Source organism: Cyanistes caeruleus, chromosome 6 (assembly GCF_971803275.1).
Source record: "Cyanistes caeruleus chromosome 6, bCyaCae1.hap1.1, whole genome shotgun sequence".
Classification (NCBI taxonomy): Eukaryota; Metazoa; Chordata; class Aves; order Passeriformes; family Paridae; genus Cyanistes; species Cyanistes caeruleus.
The window spans coordinates 36,158,338-36,179,237 of NC_141706.1; the positions used below are offsets into that span (position 1 = coordinate 36,158,338).

A 20,900-nucleotide genomic window follows, 5' to 3' on the forward strand; every position below is an offset into this window, starting at 1 on the left:
TGCATCTGTGGGATGTTGGTTTGGAATATCTTTGTTCCTCCCTTTTGCTTCTGCTTCTGAAGTGATTCTTTCACTTGGAAGCCTTATGTTTGCTAAATGCAGACGCAGGAACTTCATTCAAAAATCAAAATACATAAATCTTATTTACCTGGTGGGCTTCCACAAAGTTTCCTCTCAAAACGCAAGAAACTAACAGTGATTCTGGGGGGGAAAGCATCATAGGAATGAGGGAGTTCTGCTGATGTGGTCTTGTCCTGCTTTCTAAATCACTCAAGCCAGACACACTACTGGTACTTCCCTCTGCAAGACAGAATTAATCAGTATACTATTAGGGAAAACACATTTCACCAAGTAACAGCCACCCACCAAATAACAGCATTTCACATCTTTAACATAAAAATATAGAAGCAGAGTTGCTTTACCAATTTTTATGGTAAAGAAGTCAACACAAACATCCTGTTAAAAATTCTCATAACATTTCACTATTTGGTCAGAATTTGCAGTTTGGATCTCATCCCCATGTAACGCTCTTCAGCAGCTATATAACACACACACAGGGCTAGGAACTGGTTCAATATGGCTAAAGGGAGAAGTCTAAAGCATCTGACCTATTAGATCAGTCCAGCATGCCTAAGCACGTCTTAGCTTACATGACTGTCAGCTCATTAGCTTTTTTGATGGTTTGCAGATCACTACATTGCTTGCATACTGTTTCCCGCAAGCCAAAGGTACCAAGAAAAATCTAATTTACTTTTTCCAGAAGAAGACACATGTGCTATTCTGACCAGAAAAGAGTCATCCAAAAAAGGGAGATCTGAGAAACAAAAAGATATAATTCTGTCCTGCACACAGCAGTAATCCACATTAACTAGTCAAGCAAATTCTTCATCATGCACATTGAAAAGACAAAAAATACTACTTTTGTGGCTTAATACCTGAAGTACTGGTGCTTAGCTCGCTACTTGTGCTTTCCAACGATGGACTGGAAGTTCCCTCTTTCCCATCTAAAATGGAAACAAATCAAAATCAGCACATTAAATGCACTTTTACTAGACAAGGTAATTAAAACTTACTGCAAATAACAGATTAGGCAACCTCAAGGGATCTTCAAGAGTTTACAAGATCTTGTAAATGACCCACCACTGACATCTATGAAGAGCACAAAAACTGCGGATTTGAAGAAAATGCTAGGCTAGAGACTATGTTGGGGTGGCCCATCAGTGACTCACTTCACATCACTTCACTTCATCAGATACTTCAAAGCTTCTTGTGGAACAGGCCACTTCAAAACCAGACAGGCCTTTCAAAGGCTAAATAGAAAAAAGGTGAGGAACACAACTTTCTCCTGAGACACAGATTCCTGTTAATTCACATGCTAGAAAATACTGCAACAGGAATGAAAATATACCACTCAGTCAGGACATAGCGGAGAACGGGAAAAATTAGTACCGTAGTTGAAGTTCTCCCCTGCCCCAAATCAGACTATGTATGGAGGAAGTTATTTGTGCAGGTGAGCTTTAGAAAACAAACTCAATGCAAGAGGAACTGGCTTACGACACTTCAAACCACTTAGAAAACTAAAGGAAATAAATCTAGTTCTCTGCTCCTAGACCATGAAATCTGATTGCATTCAGCTATGAGCTCAGCAAAATTATGTGTATTTCAGAAGTGTCCTCTCCAAGTCACTTTTTCAACCCACCTGACTTGTACCTCCGATATCTACTTCGTTTCTTAAAGCTGGAGCGCCTGATTAAAGAGCAATGTCTCCTGGAGGCTGCAAGCTGATGTTCTGTGAAATATTTAAACCAAAACATTACCAAACAGCTTTATAGAGGGAGACCTGACAAACAGTTAAGCACAAGTTTGGGAACTTGCAATATTTAAGGTCCAGACTGCAAAGTCTCTCTTGGGACATGGAGTTTACATGGTATGAGATACACAATAAGCTACACATGATACAAGACAAAATCTCATAGCAGCAGGGCTTACAAGTTACGGGCTATGGAGAAGGATGGGAAACAGGCTCCTGAGTGTGTTGTTCCAGCTACTTCAACAATCATCCACAATAATACAGCTTCCTCTGATATGTGTTCCTAACATGTTTCCAGACTAGGCTAAATCAACACTGTCCATGAACAAGCTGAGACTATTTGACTTGCACTGGATCCAACACCACCATGTCCTTTCATATCACTGCAGTGTGACTTGTGACAAAGGCAAAGAGAAGCAGTACATCCACAAAGGGGAGGCAAAAAAGACCCAAACTTTCTGATTAGAATAGAGATCACTTCCGTTGGAAAATGGTGCAAGAACCAGGTGCTCTCCAAGTAGGTCACTCTCCCAGTATCTGCCAAAATGTGCTCTCTCAGTAAGATGCTCATGGAATTTAGTCTTGAGATCACTGTCTGGACAGCTGTAAGAGATCAGAAAGTGCCAAACACAAAGCCTACCTGCATTTCTGTTACTCATCACCACCTTGTATCGCCAGTGAGCTTCAGAGAGGTACTTGGAAAACTGTAACACGCGACTTCCAAAGGCATCTCCGCTCGCAGAAAGATTCAAGCACTCAACAAGCTCCAGCTCTTCACGAAGCACATTACTGGAGTCCCACGGGAGAGAACTCTGAATTTCTTCCAGGTGGTTGAGCAGCAACGTGAGGAAGGCCTCCATGGCTACATCATCCACTAAAAATCCAGTAACACCACTGGTGAAGTGTTTCAGATCCAGGTGGGTTGGCTTAGACGTTTCACAGCTCTTGCCATCTAACATGGAGTCACAAAGATCTCGAGTATCTGTGTGAACTGTTTGTGCAGCCAGCAAGTGCTTCTCTGATTTTTTTTCTGCCTCTGTTAGGTGTTGTGGACTTTGTGAGGTGGAAGATCGCCGACTGGCACTGCCTTCTACAGTCAGAGTAGTGCTCTTTTTGTCAAGGTCTTCATCCTCTGCATAGTCCTCAGGAAGAGGAGTCTCAGTATGGAGGTCATTATAGGAAACAAAAAGCAAGGAGAAAATATTCTCCAAAACCTCCAGGCGCAGAGGAATGGGAACACTCCTTAAGAACTGCTGACACTTCACAATGTACTGAGGAAATACTGAAGAGCAATCTGTACAATTAAAAACAAAAATAAAGAACGTTTATTACATTTTTTTGGGGATTCCTTGCTCCAACTTGTGCCTTCTAAGAAAATCCCAGAAGGATCCCAGGGAACTAGCCCAGTGGCTCAGACCCCATCATTCCTCCAAAAACCAAGTAAATATATGTCCAACATTTTATATTTAGAAAGGTAGTGTGCTTCCACCCTCTGAGCAATGCCAATCATCATTTTGTTCAATGATGTGCAAATTCAGATTACACCCATTCTAGACATCAAATCAGTTTCAGATCTGGGAAATCAAACTGTTACAAAGTTATCTCCTGCTGTGATCCTATATCTAGTATCACTTCCTTTTAGCACTATTTTTTTGTACAATTACCTTATATGTTTTAAAACAAGCCCAATTCATACCTATTACTACTAAAGATAACAACACCTCAAAGAAATACCATTATACTTCCTTGCAAAGCATTCATAGCCCACTGAATAAAATACCATATGTACACAGGGTGCAACATTATCCCAATTTTAAGTGATAATTTAGAGCCCAGCAACTGGATGGAGAAGCACACGTCACTGGACCTGAAAAAGGAGGCAAATCACCTGCTGGTTCTCCAAAAGCTGCATCCTCAGGGATATCACCAAGAAGGCTGTGTACACAATCCTTGCACTTGGCATGCCTGTGTGAATTCACACACAAAGCATAGATTGCATACTTCATGGCACAGAACGCTCGGAAGAGTGCGAGGTCACGCTGCTGACTCAGGGTGTTAGGGAGTGGGGCTGCTGTGGAGGGAAATCAGGGTGGTGAGGGTGTAGGAGGTAAAAAAGAAAACAAGTTAATTTTCTCCTGCAGTTTCTGCACAGCAATATTTATCCAGTCTTACCTCCCCAGTGCTGTTTCTGTCTCAGCTTTGATCTCACTGCTACTTTTGGAAAAAAAGCCCAAACAACCCAACCCACAATAGATGGGGACAGAAAAGTCAGGTCTGGATCCCCTTCTAAAGAGGAAATTTTCTGTGAACCTGTGTAACAGGACCCTCTGCAGCACAGAATGACCAAAATCTCTCACAATGAGTCTCACTAGCAGTGTGTGGTTAAGCTATACTGCTGCATTTACAACAGAGGGGCAAATCCTGTTTCATTTCAGCATCTTAGAATTCTGTGTTCTAGTACACAGTAGATGAGTAGGGAAACAGCGTAGACTATGTCTGTGCTATGACTGTAGTAAGAATAGAGTACCACCACCTCTTCAGATTTGTACAAATAAATAGATAGCATGGTTGATTCACAGTGGCTGACACAACAGATCAAATACAATCTGCAACTGATTAAAGAAGAAGTACAGTCCCACAGTTTCCTTCACACATTTTTGATAAAGGAAAACTAGAGAAGTAGTGTACCCACTTCTCTTCCTCTTTGGGTTTTTTTTGAGGAAAGATATCACATGCCAGAGACATGATCCCTTCTTAGTACAACAGAACAGGAGAGCTGCAAATTGTAAAAATCACATCATCATGCCCTTCACCCAGGAACACAATATAGTGTCATATATTCTGCTATGGTGAGTTTAGATGAATTATCCATCTACTGTAAAAAGGTTAAAAGAACCCCACAACAAAGAAAGAAAAAAGAATCCCTGACAACCACACGCAATGTTGAATCAGTGCTTGGAATCCACTGTCCTGTATTCTTATACAAGTGATAGATTGTCCCTCTACCTGTTGTCATGCAGGAAAAGCATCAGCCAAATTATTATTTTTAATAAAGCACTGTTACAATGTACTGACAATGTCCACATCCAAATTCAAGAACTGAACAGAATTACCTAACCTAAGAACTGTTTCAGCACCATCCTCCACAAAGTTTGAGCGCAATTGTAAAGAAAGCACTACTCTGAACTCTTTTGAAAACTACAGAGCAGCCAAAGCAAAACAACTGGGAGCAGAAACAGTTAGAAACAGCTACTCCCTATCACTGCCATTCTAAACAGTGATAGTGATGGAAAATATAATGTAGACAGCAGCCAGAACTGAGGAGACATCCAAGTATGAATCATTTGCAGAACTCACATGGCCATTGAAATTACACTGTTGCCCAGAAGCTCTACACTAATATGTAACACCCAAATAGCTCTCATTACACTGTCTTAAGAGGACTTCAGGCAGGTAAAGCCAGAGATTTGATAAGCACAATCCTCCAGAAAAGAGAAAGAGCTAGCTGTCGGTCCTGTAAGACAGATACTGGTGATCAAAAGTAAGTTTAATACACTTTTCACTTTTGTTGGAAAAACTTGGATGCAGTGAGTCTGTGTTGGTACTCGTACCTAAATCAATCCTTTTCCTTGTACAAATACTGAAAAACAATCCTTTAACAAAGAGTATAGTTTTTCCTATGCCAGAAATACTAACACCTTCTTCTTGAATAATGGAACTCATGAGGAAATTGTTGCTTACCATGACTGATCAAAACCACTGTTATGCACAGCCTGAACTCAACTGTTTACCAGTACCACTACTCTGGTTTCACTACTGCAGCTGACAGATCTGTACTAAAAAGAAGGGGAAGATGGGGGAAGCATGTGGGGTGATGGAGGAAAAGGCCTGTTAACACTACTACATCTGACAAAAGTTTATGGCTCCTCTCTTCCCTTTAAAGCTCAAAATAGATTATTTTAAAGGAAATCCTATTAAGATGTGCTTATAGAATCATCTAATTCTGCAATAACTGCTGGATTGAAAAGAGAAGGAGAACTTGTTTTCCATTAATTAATGTGGCATGAAAAAAAAAAAGAGAAACCACAGCTAGAGTTCTTTTGCAAGTCATGCAGCTCCCAGAAGATATGATGGGACTGCCTCTTCCTGTTTTTGAAAGGCTTTGACAGAATTTAAGCAGAAAATAATTAAAATGTAATAACTGATTAAAAAACCCTGTAACACCAGCAATAACAAAACAATTTCAGAAAGCAGGAAAATAAGGATCTATACAGAGTCTATATAGAGGAATTGTAGACTCAATTCCTATATCTTGAAGATTATTCAAGACAAGTGTCTTGACAATGACAATTTTAACATCAAAACCTGTAAGAAGTAGGAATAGAAACAAGCATCACAACAGCGTGATATAGAAGAAAAGAAATTTGCTTCTCACTAGGTTATCTGGAAAAACCTGTGCAAGATCCATTACTGAGAGCTCTCCAAGCAACTCAGGTTGAAATTACACATCCAAATTCACCAACATGAAAGAACTACTTAGAAAAAAAAATATTGTGGCTTTTTAGGTTCTAGTACACGCAGGAAAACAGAGCTTCTGCGTCATTATTAAGAGGCCCTATCAGAAAACAGCTTTAAAATTGCAGAGCTGAACCTGGACACAGGCTGCAATCAAAAGAGTGTCCAAAGAGTCACTTTTAAGTGATCTGATATGCTTAGTACTTGCAGGTATTTTAGGCACCCAGCTGGAACATGTGAAGATGAGAGAAGTGAGGCAGGAGTGATGTAAACACAGGCTGTAGCTGAGTCTTACTGATTTAAATACTAAATTTAAATTTGGTAACAGTTAATATTACAATAGAAAAAAACTCCACTTTTTATCTCTTTCAAAAATGAAGATGCTGTAGTGCAAGATACTGTCAGTTTCATCTGGTTTTGCTCTTTGATTTTCAACTAAAGTGCACTGAATTACAAACCATACACTTCCTTTTCAAATGAAAGGTACTACATAGTACAGAAGTTACAATGAGCAGTATATATCATAAGCATGTGCAAAGTCTTGTTACCATCTTAAAAAAGCTCTTTCAGAGATCTGTCCTTGTGAGATCAAAGAGATTTCACAACTCCTTCTTGAAAGACTATTTTAGAAACCCTTTGGGGAGTAAATTATTTCCACATGCTCCCTAGATTTCTTCCACAAAACAGCTGGTAACTGGTATCTTACACAATTACAGAAGCAGGTCAAGAGAACAAATCCTGGCAGAAGTACTGAACATATATACTCAACAGATTGTCAGTTTTCTGTGTTCTCACAAGCCTACACATTTACCCTGCATCTGCTGGTCTCTAGAAGGAACTTTTTGAAGAAGCTCAATAACATCATCTTCATTCAGTGCCAGAAGATTGGTGAGATGATGCAGAGAATACACTGCAGTGTGGCAATCCAGACTGTGCAAGTGTTGCAACAGAACCTTCCTTGGGACAGTAATACTGCAAGAGAGAACAAAGAGGTGGCACAGATTTAAACCTCAGCCATGTTTAAAGATCTAACACCCACTCGAATTCTGACTGAACCAAACTACTACCAAACAAAGAGCATAACTGTAGCCTATGAGGAACTTCAAGAGCTTATATGTCACTATTAGATGATTAGCCAAGAAAATGCCTTCTCTATTTGCATACGTAAGCTGACTTAACAGGTAGATTTGGCAACGTATTTTGGAAAAAAAGTCCTTCTGCTCATTTTACCTGTTTTGCTGCATGCACCATTCAAGTACTTCCACATGAGCCCACAGCCCATCACAAAAGTCTTTCAATACTGAATCATTGCACAGATCCTAAATGGAAAGATAAATAAAACAATCTCATTACAACAAAGTCTCCAGCCAGCCAGCAGAACCAAGCCTGTGTCACACATGCATGTTTGCAAGACTTCCTTATCTGGATAATAAATTTCAAATACAGAAAATTGTCAGATTTATTACAAAGACAGCAAAGGAGGGCTATTCTAACAGAACATAAAAATCAGTCAGCCTCCACCTGACACATCTACAGACCATGGAAAGTTGGCTAAATCCCCTTTCAAGAGTAGCTTATAAAATGCAAATTAATGCTTCCTAGTAACAGTCTAAGGCTAATCTCTAGAACTAATCACGTATTCAAAAGATGACATACTGGGTAGCAGATGGTTATTCTCCTGTCCCACATGCTTTTCTACTACAGATGACTCCCTGCTAAAATCAGATCTAAGAGTTTAACTTTGCAGAAGTTACTGAATAGACTTTTGGTGTATTACCAACAGATAGTAACTCCCTTAAGGCATTGCCAGTTTAGGTCTACACTACGACCCAGCAGTAAAAGGTTCGTCTCTCCACCTCTGACATCTAAGCCAGCCAACAGGCATCATCTGAAGTGCAACTACACCTTCAGAGCTGGAATCCTGTCACTTTTCCACAGATGAAGACTGTCCCCAAACAAGGTGGATCTTTCGCTCACAGCTCTTGTCATTTATCATTTCACTTTGAGAACAAGTATGGGGAATTTTCAAGCTACATGGTTGTTGAACTCAGGCCTGAATTAGCCACTACCCAGGGATGACTCACTGGAGGAAATTACATGAAAGAAAGATGCCCCAGCTCTTTCAAAACTAATCAACAACCATTGCTGTCTTTTCTCTGATGTTAACAGCAGAGGTTGTTCATGAGTTTATGCAAGAGAAACTTTCAGAGTTTCCTTCTCAGTCATACTCCCTTCACAGCCAAGGAATAGGAAGCAAGGCAAGTGTCCCATAATGTTACCTACGTACGACTGTAATACCTTAACTTGTTTTTATTCCATTTTGAGGAAGATTGACCTTCTCACTGAAAACTCCCCGGTTTCACTTGTTTTTACAAACGAACTGCATTATCTGGACTCAGACTGGGACACTGCCACTTGCTTTCTGTTGATTTACCTGAGTTTTGTGTAGACTCCATAGCAAAGCTTTTGCCGACTCCAAGCTTTGACAATGAGTCCATCCTAACAACACCAAGAGGCGACTAAGGGGGTTGAATTCTCTCCTCAACAAGCTCTTCAGGCCCGAGTAGTCTTCTCTTTTTAGTAAAGCTAATGCAGTCACCTAGAAAATAAAAGGAAGAAGTATTCATTTTTCCAAAATGTGGAGACCCATAGTGCTTGGTAGACTATGTAAGCAAGTAGTAGTATTTCAATATTAGCTTCAATAAAATAGTGACGTTCTGCACCCAGAACTTCCCTAAACTTATATTGTCCAAGCCATCAGTATACTCATCAGTAAAGATGTCTTTAGGAAAAAAACACCATTTCAAATGCTTATTACAGAGTCAACTCAAATTCCACTCTACATTACCTTTGCATTCCTTCTATTGATTATGTCTCTGCCAAAGGCAACATGTAAAAGACCTCTGCAAGCACATTACGCAAGAGTTGAAATATGTTCAATCTTAAAACCACACTTTAACAGTGACCACCTGCCTGTATTCTATTTCTTCTATGTAAATACATAAAAATCAATTAATTCATAACAGACTATTTTCACCATAAATTTTACCATGCAAACCTGTCTCATTGCCCCAAGTCTACTGGCATCAGAAAGCAACAAGCTCAAGGTCATGAGGTAAACGGTGCCTCCAACAAAACCACAAGCAGAAAATCAGACTTCTTAAACCCTGAAGATTTAATCTTCAGTCTGCATGGAAATAAGCTTTTCTAAAAATCTCACCAGCAGTTTTATGTTCATTGCACTGCTGCAAGTAGCAGGGTTATCACCGTTACCTCCTTGTTCCTGTTAGTCATCACCCCTGGCAAACCCTATTTGAATACAAAATGCTTCTGTGCACCACCAAGATACATTCAACACGGGGACTGACTTTAGCCTCTGTTGGGTTTCCCTGTTAGTGACTTTATGGCTGTACCAGAATCTGTTCCAGAAAGTGCTTGCTGCTGCTCAAGCAGTAGAAATAGGCTGTCTTCCACGAAGGAGCTTCTTTGGGATCTGAGAACAAACTCATCACAGTTCGCTCTGTATCCAGCTGCTCAGATGCAGATGAACCTGAAAACATCACAACAAGATTATCTTCCAGTAAAGAGGGGGGCCTTTGAGAGAAGCATAATTGCTATTATGTTGGGATTCCTGACATGATTGAACTGTTACTGGCCAGAAATGGAACATACTCCAACACAGACGACCCTGAGTTGGAGGTGAACAAATAAAAACTGTACAAATATACCAAGTATGAAATTTCTAGTAACAAGCAAGATTTTCATCAAGAGAAATGCAGAGCAGATTAAAATAGAACACAGCAAGGGTGGTAAAAGAAGTGATCACAAAACACAGCATAGACTGCAAAAATGTAGAGGAGTGAGCCAGTGTTCCTATGCCAATTACTTGTTTTAAGGATCATTTTAGCATTGTCTTTTGAAAGACTCCATGGTTTGTTAAAGCACCTTAGCAAGAACACTGCCTGACTTCTTGACTACTTGTCTGTTTATTGCCTTAATGGTTTTGTTAAACAGGAGACTAATACCAAGCAAAAAGTGAAACAAACCTTTTTGTATTGCTTTTGACAACAAAAACTTTTCTCTTGTTCTTTCTGTGAGAACACTGCTATAGAGGCTTAGCAGGCCATGGCTTTGTTTCCTCAGCATACAGTTTAGTAGCTTCTCTTCCCTCAGTGGGCTCCCCTCAGCCCAGCATACATCCAAGAGCTCCCTGAATAACTGCTTCATTTCATCTGCTTGATGCTCCACCTCAAAAGTCACTATACTGAGAGCAGCATAAATTGTATCTACTAGTTCTCTTTGATTTAGTTCAGCCGAAAGCTCAGGACTGCTCTGAAGCCTCTGCAGAGATTTCAAGGAGTCACAAAGAAACTCAACAAAGATGTTTTGTAGAGAGCGATATTGCAGGAGTGAGGAGCTGTGTGGGCCTTGTTCCCCCTGGAAGAACTCCAGCAGGGCTTTTGCCCTCTGGGGAGCCCGCAGCAAAAGCTTCCGGAGAGCTGAAACGACATCCAAACTGAATTTGTGAGAACAGTCATCTCTTCTTTGGCTGTCTGTGATGTGCTTGTTCTGCGTGCACTCAAATGCTTCAAACAGTTCCTGGGAAGGAAATAATAAAAGAGTAAGCCTTTTAGACTACCTTAATATATGAAATTAATTATTTAAAAAAATAGATGAAACTTGAAAGCAAACAGATAAATCTATTTGGAAACACCACACTACCTAAGAAATCCATTAATAATGGTCCACCTTGTCCAATATCTTTCCTAGAAGAGTGAATGTGCCTGAATACGTAACAAAATACAAAGAATCCTGTAAAACACAAGTACACTATAAGGACCATGTACAAGCAAGGAACCGTAGCAGTCCCTATGGGATGGCTGAAGCACCACCATATCCCACCTCTAAGCAATATCCTAATGTAATTGCATCTTCATAGGTCACTAAGAGCATAATGATTAGTGGGGTTCTTTTCATCCTACTTTTCCAGATTTTTACCATCTATCTACTATATCATCCTCATCAGTTTTTCAAATCTGATTAAAACAGGTCAACAGATTCACAAGCCATCTCACAGACTTTACTTAAGCAGCAATAATTTTCTACCTATCAGAAGCAAACCTACAATTTCAAAACTGGGAAGGGGAAAATAAACAAACAAAAAGTCCCAATTTGCCCACCCAATAAGAGGTGAGAAGGTGAGGGACAAGCCAGTTGAACAGCACTCAAGCAGCACTTCTGGCACTCCTGGAATTATGTGAATGCTGCCCTTGGCTCAAAGAGACACCTCAGAGATTACATAGAGGAGAGGTGGTTGGTGTGCACAAAGAATGAGAACAAAGTCCACAATACCCTTTTTAAAAAATATTATTTGCTGGATCAAAATGTAACTCTACCTACCAACATGCCTCTGACAGAAATTGTGACAAAGATATGAGACTGTTGAATCTCATATTTCCGTGCAACACTAGTGGACAGTGTGGACAATGGTAGAACCATTCATGACCTTGGAGGTGAGACAGTAACATTCATAGACTTCATTATTCATTAACAGACTTCAAGCAGATTTATTTTAATCAACATTCAAGTTCACCTTGCTTGTTTTCATCCTGTAATTGCTAATTCTGTATCCTTAGTGAAATACTGAGCAGCTTTTCCTAAGCTGAAATAGCCCTGAATATAGTAAGTTTCCATTTTCCTCTTAAAAAACAGACAAACCAAAAAGGGCATCTTTAAGGAGTTAGAATCTATAGGACCAGAAGCAACATCTTATGACATTTCACACACCATGTCAGACCTGAACCTGCTGTAAGTAACATCAAATTAGGATAGCTCTACAGTTAGTAACTTTCCTGATATTCTGCTCTATACTTGCTTTTGATATAAATCCATCTTTGCATATTTCCACATACTTCTCAAATAAATCAGCCTGCATTTTTTAATTAATAATGGAAAATGGATCCTGAACCTCAGAACAGACATCATACCAATCTCTAGGCAATGTCACCGGTAATAGTAGAGCATCCAAAAACTTCCAGAAAGGGGGAAAAGGGGTGCATAGGAGATGAAAATTAAGTTCTCTGAAGAAAGAAAAAGAATACTTTTAAAATGTGCTTACTGACTATAGTTTATTTTGGCTCACAGTGGGTTGTAGGTTTATGATTATTAAAGGTGTCTATGGATTGAAGACTGTGGCAAGCAGCTGCAGTCAGGACTGATGTGTGTTAAAAACGGCACGTAGAAAAACCTGTTCCTGGCCTGCCTGCAGCCTCCACTCTAGCCAGAGAAATCACTTGCAGGCACATTGGATTAACTTCACAAAGGGATCTGAATTACACTCTCTCAGTTGCCTAGAAGATTAATAATACATTAACATCTCAGGCAGTTAGCAGGAAGCATTAACTTCGATCTGATGAAGCTGGGCATGCTGCAGAAAAAGAAGAAATAGAGCATAGAAGTAGCTCACCTTTAGGACTTCCTCAGAGACATCTTTCTGTAATTCTTCCAGGAACAACAAAAATTCAGTTTCTCTCTGAAGAGCAACGGGAACAGTTTCCTGAAACCATACAAGAATGGGAAATACCTTAGTCAATAAAACTTTTCTTTACATTAGCATATAAACATAATCATAGCTATTTCATTGACACTTTGAGGCAGACTGAAATATCTCTTTGAATACTCAATTAAAGGCCGTTCCAGTCAGGTTTTGCTCTCACACCAATTGATTTTATTTATCCATACATTTGTAAACAGAGATCTTGTCAAGAATCACAAAACCATTGATTCCTCAGAATAAAAAGAAAAAACACAAGCCTAATTAGTGCCAAGGACAAATGACTTTTAAAAAGAAGTATGCACATCCCTCACCATCTAAAGCTTATAAAGAATTGTCTGACGCCTGAGCTATTTAATCTTAAATGTAAGAGAGGTACTACACAAATGCAGAAGTTGATACACTCATGATTTTCCTGTGTATGAATGTGAAAAGCTAAAATGTTAACTTCTAATATCTTAAAAAAAACCCCTAGTTTTTCTCTTCAGTGTGAATATTACAGTTCTTTTGTGATAAATTTGTTAAATGCAAAATCAGTACATGTCTCGAGATACCCTGAGAACTTAATTCCATGAAACGTGGCAAAACCTACAATTAAATAAGCAACTAGGGGAGACATTCTGCACTTGGAAGTCAGAGTTATAAAGTGCATTTGGAAGTCATCAGGATGTTTCTGTACCTGATTTCTGGCAAGCCATTTTTCCAGCACAAGAAGCCAAAGCCATGCAGATCTCCCTGGGCTAGAATTCTGTCCCCGTCTACAAAAGCAAGAAGCATATACAGTGGATTATACAAGATTGTCTCCATTGCCAAGATCCAGGAAAACACTGTCAGAGATCATTTTGATTTTGTATTTCTTCGAGTAAGATAGACAAATAAGTAGCCAAAGGAAAAAAATGCAAAGAAACCAGAATATTGGTGTTTTGCACATCAATTCAGTTATTTATGCTGTGCAAATAACTGCTTTTAGACTGGCCACACACTCCTGGCACAGTTCCTCAAAACGAAGAAATCTAGTTCTGGTCCAAAGTTCAGTCTGTATAGCCCTCTTTGAGCACTTCAGCAGATTTCGTTGAAATGTGACCACTTGCTAAACATTGCTATTTCCTGTTCTGCCTATTTTTACCAAAAAAAAATGAAACTAAGTTTTAGGTCATAGCAGCCCAAATGCAGCTCTATATCCAAATTAAAAGAGAAGCAATGACTAATTAAATAAAGAATCCTTCTAATTTCCATTAGCATTTCAGGTGCTCCAGTACTTCAACATCCCAAAGCCTACACAGTTAGGAACATGTTCAGTACTGTCAGAGGGAATAGGAAAATGAGAAAGCACAATATAGTTTCCTGTCCTTCAAAAATCTCAGCACTGCTAACTAAAGCCTTTAAATGTGATAGCCCAGGTAATAAAGATCAAAATATTGAAAATTCTTATGTCTCACATGCCTGTTAGCAATATTCATCTAGCTATGACCACACCTTCCTCCAGACTCCTTCAGCTGCTGTCAGTGTAAATTGTTTCTTAGCACCTTTACTGAAATGTTACACGAACTTTAATGTGAACAATTATGATCATCTGATTAGACAGGGGGAATACGAATGTTCCCTGAAGTGCTAGAAAGTCACCCTTCATATACGCCTAACTGAAAAATAAAAGGAGATAAAAAGTAGCTGGGATTGAGTAAAACGGATGCCATTCCAAAATACTGTGAGAGAGAATCAAGAAATCAACAGCATAATTTAAACTTTTTAGATTGCAATTTTAGAAATTAAGAGATTTTTCAAGAGTTGGAAACAAGGTAACATTTTAAATAACTACACTGCTGATCTTGGTAGTTCCATTTCTAAATTAACTGAATCTCAGTGTCAAAGAAACGTAATTTCAAGAGATGGTCCTTTTCCTTCATTAAAATCTAACCAAATCAGTTCTGAAATGCTTCCAAGTAGTTTTAGGCTTGTATCAATCACCATGAACACAACTCGTTTTCCCGGTGGGATGGGCAGCCTGCTACGTTCTTGGTCAGTGATAAGACATCAAAGTTCAAACAACAGCATCACAAGACACCTCAGCACTGAAGTGCTACCTCCCTGATTCTACCTATTTCCCACAGCCGACACTAAGCTAATTGCTCCTCCCCACTGCACATTCAAGTCTACAGAACCAGAGCAGTAGCTTACTTACCTTACCCCCACGGGACAAGCTACCAGAGCCCGAAGAATTGCCTCCACCTTCCCGGGGCCGTCCCCGTGCCACTGGCTCAGCTGGGGCACGCAGGCCTGTGCAAGCTCCCAGTGCCCACGCCGTACGCACTCACAGAAAAACCCGAAGAGACGCTCCAGAGAGTCCGCTTCTTCGTTCCCAAAAGAATGCATCTTCCCAGGACGTGGGGATGCCCCGGGACGGGGTGACACACGCGAAGGAGATGCCGCGCTCCCTGGCGGGGCAGGGCGCAGCCCCGGCGGCGCTGGGCTCTCCGGCACCGCCCCGGCATCGCCGCCCCGCGCCGCCGCCATCTTGGGCGCCGCCTCAGCTGACCGCGCCGCCGGCCGGGCACGCGGCAAGGCGCCCGCCCATTGGCCGAGCCGGGGCGGCATGTAAATAACCGCCATGTTTGTTTGGGGCGCCCGACGCCGCCGCGGGAGCGCGGGCAGCGCAAGCCCCGCCCCCTTGACCACGCCCACTCCCGCCCCCATGTGCCAGCCCCTCCCCTCTCTCGTGCCTCGTGAGGCTCTGATTGGCTCCCGCCCGAAGCTCCGCCCCCTGCGCGGACGCGGGGTCCGTGAGAGGGAAGGGGAGGCTCAGGCGGGGGGGTTGGTGTGGCCTATACTGCGGTCGGCTGTCGGTGTGTATAAAGACGTAAATTACACCTACATACACTCCCAGAGGTGCACGTACAGGGGTACGTATGTGTGTGGGGATATATGTACCCCCTGTATAGCTGTATAACTTCACTCTGGTACACATATACCTGCATATACATATATTCACCCCTAAACAGTTATACAAATATATATATATATACATATCTATAGTGTTTACAGTACATATAAGTGCATATATAGGGTGTACAGACCTACATGTAGGTGTATATATAAGGCTGTAAATAGTATATAAATATGTAAATATATTTAAATATATACAGATATATATGCGTATATAGTTAGGCATTTGAGAGAGGAGAGAATTGGTATCAAATAAATGGCGTGGAGTTTGTATGTATTATATATACAAGTGTATGCGTGTGTAGTAGAGCGTATCTTAGGAGTATGTTACGCGCACTGACTCGGAATTTTCAATGCTTGTATAAAAATGTGTAGGCAGAGCTCCAGGCACAGCTCATCGGGAGCGTCCCCTGCCCTCCCCCCGCCTTATTTGTGAGCTTGCCCCACAGGGGACGAGGCGCTGAGGGCCGTGACTCAGCTGCGGGGCTGGGTGGTGTCCAGCCACTGTTTGGCAGAGATAAGGCCCCCCCCCCCTCAACATCCTCCTTTTATTCCGGGCTTTTTGTTTGCTTTTTGTCCTGACGCACAAAACAAAAACTCCTCCGGGGGCTGCAGCTGCGAGGCAAGTGTAAGAGGGAGAGCGGTGATGACAGAGGAGAGGTGTGCCAAAGTAAGTGACCTAGTCAGTCCCCAGGGCTCCGGAATGGAAAATACTGGATGGGAGCTGTGCCCATGTGCATACGCTGGGACCCACCAATAAACTCTGCGACAAGCTTGCAGGAGTTTCTGCTATTACTTCCTACAGCTTCCTGAGTATTTCTCACCTGTACGGTTAACTAGGTGTCCCCAGATAAATGGAGTGTGGGCAGTCACGCCTCTGAATTTTCTCCAGCCACACTGGATGAGCTGTAACTGTTGAGACCATGTGGTCATCATTTATTCTATTTAGTTCTGATACTGTGTGCCTTTAGTGATGGTACTTACTGTGGTGCACCTCTGCACAAACAATTTCTCAATGTGCACTTTCAGTTTGGGGTAATATTTTATATCTTGTCTCTAGGTAAGAAGGAAGAAGCTTTAGTGGCACATGAGACCTCTATGAACATGAACTTCATTTATCCTGAGATATTTAATGCTTATTACCCACTTTCTAATTGCTTTATCCAATTTGAAGTATCTCCCTACAGTCATATTCTTTACTTGACAAGCAGTTTCCTTATGTAAGACATATCAAGTGCTTGATGCATTTCTTTTGTTACAAAGTTCAAAACATATTTGCTGGAGTCACCTGTACACTCCTGCAAGAGTAAATTTACATCATTAACAATTAGTAGTACTGCTGTCATTTTTGAAGGCATATATCAAAAATATTCTCCCAATATTGACCTTATTAGGAATTGGAAGTTTATTAATATATCTGTGAAGCTCTAAAGGTAGCTGGATGTGAATGTCAAAATGGAAAAATAATTTGTATAAGGTCATCTTAGCAGAAGATACAACCAGTGTAATAAAATTAGGAAATGAGGTACAGGCAAAACATTTTTTATCTTTGAATTTGTGTTCATATATTGTATAGGTCTTCTAGCAAACCTGTCTGAATTTTCACCTTGGAACACTGGAATGATCAAGCTCTTTTTATCTCAAACAGGGTCTGTTGTGCATTGCCTTGGAATATTATCAGTGTTATGCAAGTTGCTAATAACATTTAGTGTTTTGTAGCAGCTTCTTTCTAAGTGAATCTGCACGGGGAGTGATTACATGCTGCAGTGTAGTATTCTGACATTGACATTTTAAAGCCATTTCTGAGAATGAAGCCTCAAAACATCCCTATCAATTGTTTCCAAGGTCTGTCTCTTTAATATTTCCATGTCAGCTATGGCCTGTATTAGTTCCTCCACTGACCATCAAAGCTGTTAGAGAATTGCTTGGAAAAAGCAAATGTAGCTCAGATCTTTGGGTGAAGCTTGCAACTACAGGTCTATGTGAATAGGCTAAAAGCAGATCCATCAAAAAGTAATTTTTTGTCTCTGAAGAAGTATGCCATTTCAAAGTCACTGTCACAAAAGGACTGGGGTTGCCTGTGAGGATGTGGTCAACATACAGGGCAGCATCTACGCTGCTTTTACAGTGGAGGACAGAGGCTGCCTGGCCTGGTGTAAAGCCTGATGGTGCCAAGTTAGCCCACCAAAACCTTAGCAAATTTGAGCTGGCCGGTGAAAATAGGTTAAAGCAGAGTCTATGCCACACATCATGCTGCCATAAAGCTTCTCATCTGCTGTGACCAGAGCAACTGGAGTGTTATTACCAGATTTACTATGTCATTAGGCTGCAAGAAGTACTTTTAGCTGGAAATACTTATAAGTTCTTTTGTATATATAAAAATAAACCCAAGTTATATCAGGTGATCAAAGCAGCTGTTAAAGCTGGTTTACCCACACATGACCCACTGCAGCCATTTTCACTGTTCCCTGCAGGTGGAGCAGTATGTTGGTGAAATTAAAGGTGGCCTGAGACCAACCATGAAACTCACAATCATAGGCATGGTACACTCCAAACCCAAGAGGTAGGTGAAGGGACTGCTGGGGGCTTCACCCTGTTACACATACTCCTGCCTGTCTTCTAAGTTCAGACACTTTCTTGGAGGTATGTGTTCTTTGAAGGAAAAAAGTCAAACAGATTAATAATTTATGGCTATATTTAATTTTCCTGCACTCAGACTAAAATTAAAAGGGAGGAGTTCACTGTTCAGCCTTTCTGACTGCCCTGACAAGATTTCTACTCCTTGCCCTTATCTCATGTGAGCGGGAGGGAATACAAAGTTGCATTTCTCCTCCAGGAAGAGGTGCAATTCTCAGCCTGAGTCTTGGTTGTCTGTGGGGGGTTAGAATCAACACCATTTAAAAACCAGGTTTGGCACAGGAGGTAGAGGTTCATTGCTGTCTTTTATCTGGAAAACATAAACTACGCTCATCATTACGCTTTTTTTGCATCTATGTCCACTCCACTGCTTCCACTGGTGAATGCCATAACCATTTTTTGGACACAAATGAGTATATGTTGAAGGGTTTGACTTCAACAGTCAGAGAGGGAAAGCAACATCAGAAATAACTAGCATTCTGCTGGACACTGGGGCAGGAAACAAGGACCAGCGGGGTCTCATCCCTTTCTCAGCTTCTAAGCCTGTGAAAGTCCTGTGTTTCAGTCTGACATGAAACCAACAGCTATCTCTAGTCTCTATAAGCATCTGCTATGTTCGCCATGTCCTTTCACATTTCCAAAAGTTCCAGTCATTTAATAGATTTTTTTTCAGCTTTTCAGTGACTCTGCTCTGTGATCCAGTGGATGCCAACAAAGATGTTGGGCTGTTATTTACAGTTAACTTCAGTGAGAAATCCATCACCCGAAATGCACGAATTGCTGGGAAATGGGGAAGAGAAGAGAAGACTATTCCCTACTTCCCATTTACAGCAGGTGACACGTTCAAGGTAATTTTCAGGTACTATGAATAGGACAGAGAAAAGGAGGGGAGAAAAGCTGAAGGCTATGTATATGACTACAAACAGCCATTGCCAGGTTAATTAGTCTAGTATGGCGCAGACAGCAACAGTTCAAGCCCTGATGGGAAAGATGCATCCCTTTCCCTAATCATAGTGAGAGTACCCACTGCAGCTCTGCAGTATCATCTCAGAAGAGGGTAGGTTATTTATTAGGGGCATTTCAGAAGAACTGGTAGACTTTGTGCTCTCTTATCCCCCTTACATTTAGCTCTAAGTCTATGCTGTTGAAATCAGCCTTGCTGCTGATCTCTAACACCCTTCCCTGTCCTTTTCCACTGCAGATGGAGCTCTTATGTGAACACCAGCAAATACGAGTCTTGCTTGATGGACGGCAGCTCTGTGACTTCACTCACCGCATTCAGCCTCTGAACTTGGTGAAAGCTTTGCGGATCTCAGGGGACATCAAGCTTACCAAAGTGGCTTGAAAAAAGGAGATATGGTATCACCAGAGGACAGAGGAAAATGTACTTTCTCTTGTCTCAGACATGTTTTGTCTTACTCCCCTGGCCAATGCTGGAGAGTGGGAACTGTATCTTTTTAATTTGCTGATGTGTTTGAGATATACACTTTTATTTGCCCCCCCATGTACACTCACAGCAATCACAGAGCTATGGCTGGTCTGGATAAATCTCAAAGCCTTTGCTGAGATACACTTCCGGCCTCCCAAAATGAAACATATGATGTTATGTAGCAGTATCTCACATCCTTATGGCTCCCTACCCCCTCAGGCATGCCAGGTGACAGAGCTCAGTCCTCTGTGATGGGTGGCTGTTGTTAGCCTTGTGACTAGAACTGGGCATTATGCAAGTGGTGGGGCTGAGAAAAGAGAAGAGGAGATTTTCTTGTAAATGAATAAGGGAGTCTGATGCAAGGCTCATGTTAGTAGGAGGGAATTGCTTTTTCTGGAAGGTCTGCTCAGTCAGCACAAAAACATCTGAGCTTCCCAACAGAGAGCAATAAATTCCTTACCTGCTTTACCCTGTCTCTTCCAGGCAGCTTTTCCAGAATTTAAAGGTTTTGACAGCTGTGGATTTCACAGTCTTCTCTGGACCAGCCCTAGGAAATGGTATTTGTAGCTGAAACTGCTCTGCCCATTCTTGTTCTTGCATCTAATTAAAACTGCACCTTTGCTGGCAAACTTCTTTACAAGCTCTCTTATATTTGAACACATATAAGTGTTGTGCTGTTATTTCATTGTTGTAGCTTTTGAGGAAAATCCTAAATTCATGGCTATTCTAATAAATAAGCAAGCATGTATGATATTCTACCTTTGGTGATGAAGAGACTTCTTTTCAGTACACAACTTGGAGAACAAAACATCTGTACAGAAATGAATCTGTGGATAGAGGATTATCAAATTCCTTTATGACTTCAGGGAAGATAGAGCATGCTACCTTTTTGAAGGCTCTGTAGAATCTGGCTGTCAGATACAGGTATTCAGATAAAATAAGGAATTTTATCAAAACAGTGCATTGGCAGGTCGATCAGGTGTTTGAATAATATCCTACATTCCATTTTACCCTCT

At 41.0% G+C, this 20,900-nt stretch overlaps 2 protein-coding genes across 10 annotated transcripts in view; one reads left to right on the forward strand and one right to left on the reverse strand.

The window, feature by feature from the left end:
* The window catches only part of ZFYVE26 (zinc finger FYVE-type containing 26), a 49,459-nt gene extending 34,045 nt beyond the window's left edge, over positions 1–15,414 (reverse strand). For 3 of the 6 annotated variants that reach the window (XM_086895875.1, XM_086895874.1, XM_086895872.1), the window contains exons 1-13: positions 15,058–15,406; positions 13,558–13,636; positions 12,792–12,881; positions 10,372–10,924; positions 9,739–9,875; positions 8,760–8,924; positions 7,556–7,644; positions 7,137–7,297; positions 3,699–3,881; positions 2,451–3,104; positions 1,700–1,789; positions 936–1,004; positions 149–300 (exon numbers count right to left, since the gene is read on the reverse strand). In XM_086895875.1, coding sequence (XP_086752001.1) covers positions 149–300; positions 936–1,004; positions 1,700–1,789; positions 2,451–3,104; positions 3,699–3,881; positions 7,137–7,297; positions 7,556–7,644; positions 8,760–8,924; positions 9,739–9,875; positions 10,372–10,924; positions 12,792–12,881; positions 13,558–13,636; positions 15,058–15,389 — 2,754 coding nt within the window. In that variant the 5' untranslated portion in view covers positions 15,390–15,406. Of the gene's footprint in view, positions 1–148; positions 301–935; positions 1,005–1,699; positions 1,790–2,450; positions 3,105–3,698; positions 3,882–7,136; positions 7,298–7,555; positions 7,645–8,759; positions 8,925–9,738; positions 9,876–10,371; positions 10,925–12,791; positions 12,882–13,557; positions 13,637–15,057 lie in introns of all 6 variants that reach the window. The other 3 variants (XM_086895873.1, XM_086895877.1, XM_086895876.1) reach the window with 3 other exon arrangements.
* A 71-nt stretch (positions 15,415–15,485) lies between these two features.
* LOC111930297 (galectin-related protein A-like) lies at positions 15,486–20,642 on the forward strand. Of its 4 annotated transcripts, none has more exons than XM_086892653.1 (5): positions 15,649–15,775; positions 18,293–18,381; positions 19,129–19,303; positions 19,657–19,839; positions 20,368–20,642. In XM_086892653.1, the coding sequence occupies exons 2-4, from the start codon at positions 18,338–18,340 to the stop codon at positions 19,798–19,800; spliced, it is 363 nt and encodes a 120-aa protein (XP_086748779.1). In that variant the 5' UTR covers positions 15,649–15,775; positions 18,293–18,337; the 3' UTR covers positions 19,801–19,839; positions 20,368–20,642. The 4 variants fall into 4 exon arrangements, with proteins under 4 accessions (XP_086748778.1, XP_086748779.1, XP_086748776.1 ...); XM_086892651.1 differs by lacking the exon at positions 15,649–15,775 and adding an exon at positions 16,279–16,488; XM_086892652.1 differs by having other exon boundaries at positions 15,486–15,775; positions 19,657–20,642.
* The last annotated feature ends 258 nt before the right edge of the window (positions 20,643–20,900 follow it).